This window comes from Coregonus clupeaformis, unplaced genomic scaffold (assembly GCF_020615455.1).
Source record: "Coregonus clupeaformis isolate EN_2021a unplaced genomic scaffold, ASM2061545v1 scaf2646, whole genome shotgun sequence".
Taxonomy (NCBI): domain Eukaryota; kingdom Metazoa; phylum Chordata; class Actinopteri; order Salmoniformes; family Salmonidae; genus Coregonus; species Coregonus clupeaformis.
In genome coordinates this window covers 54,289-64,568 of record NW_025536100.1, presented here as the reverse complement: position 1 = coordinate 64,568, position 10,280 = coordinate 54,289, and the positions used below count along the sequence as shown (strand labels likewise).

The following is a 10,280-nucleotide window of genomic DNA, read 5'->3' as shown; positions in this document are numbered from 1 at the left end:
CACAAACAGGACAATTAACAAGACTAACCATACTGGAAGACAAGCATTGAAAAGAGCCAATTCTTACAGACATAATGAAAACACTCCCAATGGATTTCTGTGCCATTCAAACTTCGAATTTGTGGGGGTTTGTCTACAAATTGAAACAAAATCCCCACTAAACCTGCTCTCAGTGGCTGATATAAATGAGACTACATGACAAACTTGGATGACTGTCAGGGTGACCAAACCTGCCCCTATCCACAGCAGTAAACAGAGCTGCTGGTGGGATCTAGACCACAAGACAGAGAGAAAAACGGCAATCCTAAAGTGACTGAGAGCAGCCAGTCTGCAAGCAGACTCCCAGTCACAGCTGGGGTAAGTAACAACTCTGCTGATGGTTAATTGGTTAATGATGAGCAGAGCCCGAGGTCACCAGTGATCTTCCTTTAATCAGCAGAGCCTTTGGTTGTGTTACAAGTGTCAAGGCGTGAAGAGGGGAGCCTGGGCTAATTAGGAGAAAGAGAGCGAGGAGAGAGGAGGAGAGGTTGGGAGGAGAGAGAGGAATAGGGATAGAGGGTTGTGCTCACATCCTGCATAGATGTCAAATAAGGTGGCAAGGGGAGAGAGGGAGAGAGAGGGAGAGGGGGTTGTACTCCACATCCTCATAGATGTCGAAGAAGGTAGGCGACAAGGCGGCCCCGGGGATGGCCCCCAGGTCAGACTGGTCCCAGTGGACCACGAACATCGGCCCACATCCTTGCCATGGCGTTGTTACACGGAACATTCTCCAGGAGGAAGGCCTGCTGACCACTACAACACAGAGGAGAGAGGGAGAGATGCTGTTAGGGACTGCACAAACTACACCCTGCGTTAACTCGATGGATACTGTTCATAAGGACAGGAACACAGTCAAGGACGGACAAAACAACAGAGGTAGGTACTCCTCGAAAGATGCTACAACATAAGTAATCAGAGATGAAAATGGGACTAGAGCAGGGTTGTCAAACTCTTTTTACCCGGGGGCTGCATTGGTCTTCACCGAGGTCCGGAGGGCACACTGAAAATTGGTTATATTTCCTCGCCGTCAAAATTTGCTAAAAAGAGTCCTCTATTTTTTATGCTCTCTGGACTGTCTAGCTTTCATTTTTGGTGTTTTTTAGCGAAGGCTGGACACAAGCAAGAAACTGTACATTCTCTACACAGTTTCGATTTGGGTTTAGCCATTTTAAAGTATATTGAGTTTGTTTTCCCACACAATTGTTTTCTTTTAATTGTATTTTATTTGTTTATTTAATGTTTTACTCAAACCACCCGCTTGGGCCGGATTGGGCTGTATGTTTGACACCCTGGACTAGGAGGATGACCGATGGACACCTGTATCCTCTGGGACACTTATACACAGAAAATATTGCTGTCTATTGGTGTAAAACACACTCCTCTAATTAGTGAAGCAATACCTAAATGAACACACTAGTGTAGTAAAAACAAATAACATACTACACTTTTAAAAGAGAAGGGGAGTAACGATACAACAGAGACCTGTGCAGAAAATACTCAGTTAGTAGGCAATTAGTAGCCGTGTACAATTAAGTCCACAACGGAGATACAAACATGAAACTTATCTTCAAACCATTTGAATGGGGGGAGGGTTAGAACTCCAGCCTGGGAGAGCTGTGTTGAACAGGGAAATGTAATAGTTTGGTTGCAGAGCTTTAATTTCTACAGCATTTTCCAACATTTGTTTGAGTTGTGATTTTCTTTCTTCCTGTACCCATTTCTGTCGAGACGATTACCGTGTATACGCCTTTAGATCTTATCCTGAGTGTGAAATGGAGAAAGTCTAAAAATAGAATCAGCGTGAAAATGTTCTCTTTTTCCACCTGTCTTTTCATTCCATTCTCTCGCTCCCTCTCTCTCTTTTCTGACTGCAGCCGTCTTGCGCATTGAAGGGAGCGTTGTGGTGGAGAGGACCGCCGGCTATGAGGCGGAGAGAAACTCTCACCCTTGAGGACGGCTTGGCATTATGTGTGTGTGTGTGTGTGTGTGGTGGAGAGAGAGACAAGGTATGAGTGAGAATGTTTTCTCATCTTTGTGTGTCGCTGAAAGACTGAGAAATGTGACACTTGCAACGACGTTGAATTGGTATGCTCAACACATAGCCTAGCAAGATGGAGAGAGAGGTAAAAAAACTTGGAAATGGAGACAGTCTCCCACTCCAACACACACCAAAGCATGTCCTTCCCATTATGAAGCCAGAGGACAAACTCACACATTCCCTATATGCCCGGGTCTCTCTCTACTCCCACCAGGACACGTCTGTATATTAATTTTAACAGAACAAAAAGCCCAGCTTCTATCAGACTGGGAGGACCTTGAGACTAAGCTGTTAAAATAACAACCTGCTGTACTTACAGTACGGAGCTGTCATCTACCAGGGTTCAATTAAAACTAGATCTTCGATGGATATTGCTCCAGGCGGCTGGATTAAATGGGAATGTGAAGACAATTTGAGGACAGGCATCATGCTATGCTGTATTGGCACTTTGTAAGGGATTGAAAGGATAGGTGAAATTACACATGTAGGGGAAGGTTTGCTCTTTACTTTTATTGTCAGTCAATATGGACATTAGCATCTTCCTCCTGCTGCTTGGCCGGATCCAACACACACCATTAGCTTTTAACTGTTAGAATAACCATACAGAACTTTGTAGTAACATCAGATGTTTACTAAGAAAGTCTGGGCAATACAAGGCACTGTCTGGACACAGATTGAAGTCACATATTGGTCATAAGTGCCACTCACATATGTGGGCACGACTAAGTCTAACTAATGCCACCTTGGAGTGCTACCACATGCCCTAATGAATTTGGCACATCAAAGCCTTTATGATGGGTCAATCATTCAAATGAACAGTTTGATGCATTACTGGCACATCTGAATGACCATTTTATGTGCAGCTCACAGAATCTCACACCTGAGACAGGGTTAGAAATGTGGTTGAGGACCTTTTGGCTGTAAAAGCCTAACACAAAGGATATTTTTTTCTCATTCCAAATCGAATAGGCAGACAATGGTCTGGAGATCTCTCCCCTGTGGATGCCAGTCTGAGTGAATGCCCCAGTGGCCAGCCTCCAGGGGTGGGCACACAGACCTGCAGAGAGGAGTGCTACACACATGCTCCTGTGGATAAACAGGATTCCTTATAGCTTGAAGTGGTCAACAACATCAAGCCCAAACGACTTCCTAGAACAGCCTCCTGGGAAAAATACAATCAGCACTAGGTCAGAAAGAGAGATTACCCTGGGAGGACACTCAATCAGTAACATCTATTCTCAACTGGATGAAAATACTAATATTATGTCTTTGATTGTGTCTCCACCCCATAATCAGCCCCACATCTCAATCAAACTGATGCCTGTGTTTATCGATCTCATCTGTGCAGCTAACGATTGCCATAGACTGTGTGTGTGTGTGCTGCATCAGGAGAGTGATGCTGTTATTTAAGAGTTTCAGGCTGAAACTTAGAGAGAGCCCCCATTGTTATTCACTGCTGTGTTGGTGGGTGTGTGTTCTCTCTCTCTGGGCCTTTGTGTCTTCTGAAGAGCCTGTCTTTTTCCATAGGGGATGTAAGGGGCTGTGATGAGCACAAGGTCAGGAGAGGTGCCAAAGTCACTGATAAAGGGCAATAGCCTGAGTGTATTACAAATCATCTAGGCAGGATATACTAGAGCACTCCAACACAAACACATCCATGCACACACACACACACAAGACACACGCACACAACAGAGTCAGCTCCAAAAGCTCACTTGGAAACACACACACTAAACAGAGACACACACAGAAGTACACACACCAAAGAGAGGTAAACAGATAGAGATGCAGTACACAAGTCTTGCTCTCCACCAAGTTCAATTTTTTACCGCAACAGAATAATTCAACTGCAGTCACACTTTACACGCTGCACCAAATGTACTTCTCAATCCTACACAATTACGGTCACAGAAATGCAATAGTATTACATACTATAGACCAGGGTTTCCCAAACTTGGTCCTGCCCTGTCCTTGCGAAACAGGTTTTTGGAAATGTTTGCAAATGTATTAAAAAATTAAAAAACACAAATACCTTATATACATAAGTATTCAGACCCTTTGCTATGAGACTCGAAATTGAGCTCAGGTGCATCCTGTTCTCATTGATCATTATTGAGATGTTTCTGCAACTTGATTGGAGTCCACCTGTGGTAAATTCAATTGATTGAACATGATTTGGAAAGGCACACACTTGTCTATACAAGGTCCCACAGTTGCCAGTGCATGTCAGTCGAAGGAATTGTCCGTAGAGCTCCGAGACAGGATTGTGTCGAGGCACAGATCTAAGGAAGGGTATCAAAAAATGTCTGCAGCATTGAAGGTCCCCAAGAACACAGTGGCCTCCATCATTTTTAAATGGAAGATGTTTGGAACCACCAAGACTTCCTAGAACTGGCTGCCCGGCCAAACTGAGCAATCGGGAGAGAGAAGGGCCGAGATGGGAGAACCTTCCAGAAGGACAACCATCTCTGTGGAACTCCACCAATCAGGCATTTATGGTAGAGGCGCCAGACGGAAGCCAATCCTCTGTAAAAGGCACACTGACAGCCAGCTTGGAGTTTGCCAAAAAGGCACCTAAAGGACTCTCAGACCATGAGAAACAAGATTCTCTGGTCTAATGAAACCAAGATTGAACTCTTTGGCTTGTATGCCAAGCGTCACGTCTGGAGGAAACCTGGCACCATCCCTACGTTGAAGCACGGTGGTGGCAGCATCATGCTGTGGGGATGTTTTTCAGCAGCAGGGACTGGGAGACCAGTCAGGATTGAGGGAAAGATGAACGGAGGAAAGTACAGAGAGATCCTTGACGAAGGACACTGCAACACTGAAGCATGCATGAGAGCATCATCTGTTCCAGATTACTGTGTGATCACGCTCTCAGTAGCCGATGTGAGTAAGACCTTTAAACAGGTCAACATTCAGACAGATTACCAAGACGTGTACTACGAGCATGAGCTGACCAACTGGCAAGTGTCTTCACTGACATTTCAACATGTCCCCTGACTGAGTCTGTAATACCAACATGTTTCAAGCAGACCACCATAGTCCATGTGCCCAAGAACACTAAGGTATCCTGCCTAAGTGACTACCGACACATAGCACTCACGCAATTTGCATACCGCCCCAACAGATCCACAGATGATGCAATCTCTATTGCACTCCACACTGCCCTTTCTCACCTGGACAAAAGGAACACCTACGTGAGAATGCTATTCATTGACTAAAGCTCATCACCAAGCTAAGGACCCAGGGACTATACACCTCCCTCTGCAACTGGATCCTGGACTTCCTGACGGGCCGCCCCCAGGTGGTAAGGGTAGGTAAACATTGAACCGCTGTAGTTTACAACAATTATCGTTTCTGAGGTGGGAGAGTTATATTTGGGTGTTTCAGTGAAACGTAAGTGAGGGAGGCCCCGTCTCTCCTTTCCCAGATGTTTAGTTCATTTCATTCCGATCTCCTTTGCATTATTGTAGCCACTTTCTGTAGCCTGTCAACTATGCCTCTGTCGATCCCTGTTCTCTCCTCTCCTCACAGGCTATACAAAGGCATCACACCGCGTGGCTGCTGCCTCTCTAACCTGGTGGTCCCTGCACGCACCACCCACGTGAAGTTCCAGGTCTCAGGCAGCCTCTGGAACTGCCGTTCTGCTGCCAACAAGGCAGAGTTCATCTCAGCCTATGCTACCCTCCAGTCCCTCGACTTCTTGGCGCTGACGGAAACATGGATTACCACTGAAAACACTGCTACTCCTACTAACTCTCCTCGTCTGACCATGTGTTCTCGCATACCCTGAGAGCATCTGGCCGGCGGGGTGGTGGCACAGGAATCCTCATCTCTCAAGTGGACATTCTCTCTTTTTCCCATGACCCATCTGTCTATCTCCCTCATTTGAATTCCATGCTGTCACAGTCACTAGCCCATTCAAGCTTAACATCCTTGTCATTTATCGCCTCCAGGTTCCCTTGGAGAGTTCATCAATGAGCTTGACGCCTTGATAAGTTCCTTTCCTGAGGATGGCTCACCCCTCACAGTTCTGGGGTGACTTCAACCTCCCTACGTCTACCTTTGACTCATTTCTCTCTGCCTCCTTCTTTCCACTCCTCTCTCTCTTTTGACCTCACCCTCTCACCGTCCCCCTACTCACAAGGCAGGCAATACGCTTGACCTCATCTTTACTAGATGCTGTTCTTCTACTAATCTCACTGCAACTCCCTCCATGTCTCCGACCAATACTTTGTATCCTTTTTCTCTCTCGCTCTCCTCCAACTCTACTCACTCTGCCCCTACTCAGATGGTAATGCGCCGTCGCAACCCGCTACTCTCTCTCCCGCTACTCTCTCCTCTTCCATCCTATCATCTCTTCCCTCTGCTCAAACCTTCTCCCTCCAATCTCCTGATTCTGCCTCCTCAACCCTCCTCTCCTCCCTTTCTGCATCCTTTGACTCTCTATGTCCCCTATCCTCCCGGCCGGCTCGATCCTCCCCTCCTGCTCCGTGGCTTGATGACTCATTGCGAGCTCACAGAACAGGGCTCCGGGCAGCCGAGCGGAAATGGAGGAAAACTAGACACCTCCCTCTCTACATTTTCTTATTCTGTTTCTGCTGCTAAAGCCACTTTCTACCACTCTAAATTCCAAGCATCTGCCTCTAACCCTAGGAAGCTCTTTGCCACCTTCTCCTCCCTGCTGAATCCTCCTCCTCCTCCCCCTCCCTAATCCCTCTCTGTGGATGACTTCACAACCATTTTGAAAAGAAGGTTGACGACATCCGATCCCTCGCTTTGTTAAGTCAAATGACACTGCTGGTCCTGCTCACACTGCCCTACCCTGTGCGTTGACTTCTTCCTCCCCTCTCTCTCCAGATAAAATCTTGCGACTTGTGACGGCCGGCCGCCCAACAACCTGCCCGCTTGACCCTATCCCTCCTCTCTTCTCCAGACCATCTCCGGTGACCTTCTCCCTTACCTCACCTCACTCATCAACTCATCCTTGACCGCTGGCTATGTTCTTCCGTCTTCAAGAGAGCTGAGTTGCACACTTCTCAAAAAACCAACACTCGATCCCTCTGATGTCAACAACTACAGACCAGTATCCCTTCTTTCTTTTCTCTCCAAAACTTTTGAGCATGCCGTCTTTGCTTCAACTCTCTTGCTGTCTCTCTCTAGAATTACCTTCTTGATCCAAACCAGTCAGGGTTTCAAGACTGGTCATTCAACTGAGACTGCTCTTCTCTGTGTCACGGAGGCTCTCCCGCACTGCTAAAGCTAACTCTCTCCTCTGCTCTTGTCCTTCTAGACCTGTCTGCTGCATTTGATACTGTGAACCATCAGATCCTCCTCTCCACCCTCTCCGAGCTGGGCATCTCCGGCGTGGCTCACTCTTGGATTGCGTCCTACCTGACCGTCGCTCCTACCAAGTGGCGTGGCGAGAATCTGTCTCCCGCACCACGTGCTCTCACCACTGGTGTCCCCAGGGCTCAGTTCTAGGCCCTCTCCTATTCTCGCTATACACCAAGTCACTTGGCTCCGTCATATCCTCACATGGCCTCTCCCTATCATTGCTACGCAGACGACACACAACTAGTCTTCTCCTTTCCCCCTTCTGATAACCAGGTGGCGAATTGCATCTCTGCATGTCTGGCAAACATATCAGTGTGGATGACGTGATCACCACCTCAAGCTGAACCTCGGCAAGACGGAGCTGCTCTTCCTCCCGGGGAAGGACTGCCCGGTTCCATGATCTCGCCATCACGGTTGACAACTCCGTTGTGTCCACCTCCCAGAGTGCGGAGTGCCTTGGCGTGACCCTGGACAACACCCTGTCGTTCTCCGCTAACATCAAGGCGGTGAACCGATCCTGTAGGCTCATGCTCTACAACATTCGGAGATTATGACCCTGCCTTACACAGGAAGCGGCACAGGTCCTAATCCAGGCACTTGTCATCTCCCCATCTGGATTACAGTAACTCGCTGTTGGCTGGGCTCCCTGCCTGTGCCATTAAACCCCTACAACTCATCCAGAATGCCGCAGCCCGTCTGGTGTTCAACCTTCCCAAGTTCTCTCACGTCACCCCGCTCCTCCGCACACTCCACTGGCTTCCAGTTGAAGCTCGCATCTGCTACAAGACCATGGTGCTTGCCTACGGAGCTGTGAGGGGAACGGCACCTCCGTACCTTCAGGCTCTGATCAGTCCGTACACCCAAACGAGGGCATTGCGTTCATCCACCTCTGGCCTGCTGGCCCCCTTCCTCTCGGAAGCACAGTTCCCGCTCAGCCCAGTCAAAGCGGTTCGCTGCTCTGGCACCCCAATGGTGGAACAAGCTCCCTCACGGCCAGGACAGCGGAGTCACTCACCACCTTCCGGAGACACTTGAAACCCCACCTCTTTAAGGAATACCTGGGATAGGATGAAGTAATCCTTCTACCCCCTTACCCCACCCCAAAAATTAAAAATAAAAATAAAAATACATATTGTAAAGTGGTTATCCCACTGGCTATCATAAGTTGAATGCACCAATTTGTAAGTCGCTCTGGATAAGAGCGTCTGCTAAATGACGTAAATGTAAATGTAACAACACATCTGCCACGCTGATCCTCAACACGGGGGCCCCTCAGAGGTGCGTGCTCAGTCACCTCCTGTACTCCCTTGTTCACCCATGACTGCATGGCCAAGCACGACTTCTACACCATCATTAAGTTTGCCGACGACACAACAGTGGTAAGCCTGATCACCGACAACGATGCGACAGCCTATAGGGAGGAGGTCAGAGACCTGGCCGTGTGGTGCCAGGATAACAACCTCTCCCTCAACGTGATCAAGATAAAGGAAATTATTGTGGACAACAGGAAAAGGAGGACTGAGCACGCCTCCATTCTCATCGACGGGGTTGCAGTGGAGCAGGTTGAGAGCTTCAAGTTCCTTGGTGTCCACATCACCAACTAACTATCTTTTTTAAATTATTTTTTTTTTTTCAACTATCATGGTCCAAACATACCAAGACAGTCGTGAAGAGGGCACGACAAAGCCTAATCCCCTCAGGACACTGGAAAAGATTTGGCATGGGTCCTCAGATCCTCAAAAGGTTATACAGCTGCACCATCGAGAGCATCCTGACTGGTTGCATCACCGCCTGGTATGGCAACTGCTCGGCCTCCGACCGCAAGGGACTACAGAGAGTAGTGCGTATGGCCCAGTACATCATTGGGGCCAAGCTTTCTGCCATCCAGAACCTCTATACCAGGCGGTGTCAGAGGAAGGTTTGTGCTGTGGTGGAGACTGTGGTGGAGACCTCTGTGGGCTATACTCGGCCTTGTCTCAGGATTGTAAGTTGGTGGTTGAGGATATCCCTCTAGTGGTGCGGGGGCTGTGCTTTGGCAGAGTGGGTGGGGTTATATCCTTCCTGTTTGGCCCTGTCCGGGGGTTTCTTCGGATGGGGCCACAGTGTCTCCGGACCGCTCCTGTCTCAGCCTCCAGTATTTATGCTGCAGTAGTTTATGTGTCGGGGGGCTGGGGGTTAGTTGGTTATACCTGGAGTACTTCTCCTGTCTTATCCAGTGTCCTGTGTGAATTTAAGTATGCTCTCTAATTCTCTGTTCTTCTTTCTCTCTGAGAACCTGAGCCCTAGGACCATACGTCAGGACTACCGGGCATGATGACACCTTGCTGTCCCCAGTCCGCCTGGCCTTGCTGCTATTCCAGTTTCAACTGTTCTGCCTGCGATTTACGAAACCCCTACCTGTCCCAGACCTGCTGTTTTCAACTCTTAATGATCGGCTATGAAAAAGCCAACTGAGAGACCTGAGCACCTAGGACCATACGTCGGGACTACCGGCCGTGGTGACTCCTTGCTGTCCCCAGTCCGCCTGGCCTTGCTGCTATTCCAGTTTCAACTGTTCTGCCTGCGGTTATGGAACCCCTACCTGTCCCCAGACCTGCTGTTTTCAACTCTTAATGATCGGCTATGAAAAGCCAACTGAGATTTATTCCCTGATTATTATTTGACCATGCTTGTCACTTATGAACATTTTTGAACATCTTGGCATGGTTCTGTTATAATCTTCACCCGGCACAGCCAGAAGAGGACTGGCCACCCCCTCATAGCCTGGTTCCTCTCTAGGTTTCTTCCTAGGTTTTCGCTTTCTAGGGAGTTTTTCCTAGCCACCGTGCTTCACACCTGCATTACTAGCTGTTTGGGGTTTTAG

The 10,280-nt window shown here is 48.2% G+C and overlaps 1 protein-coding gene across 1 annotated transcript in view; it reads right to left on the bottom strand.

Annotated features, from left to right (window-relative positions):
• Positions 1 to 698: 698 nt before the first annotated feature.
• Positions 699 to 10,280, bottom strand: part of LOC123488990 (T-cell immunomodulatory protein-like) — a gene marked incomplete at its 5' end in the record, with an annotated part of 53,091 nt that continues 43,509 nt past the window's right edge. Inside the window, one exon of the mRNA XM_045219707.1 lies at positions 699 to 792. Within this exon, the coding sequence (XP_045075642.1) occupies positions 699 to 792 (94 nt within the window). The remainder of the gene's footprint in view (positions 793 to 10,280) is intronic.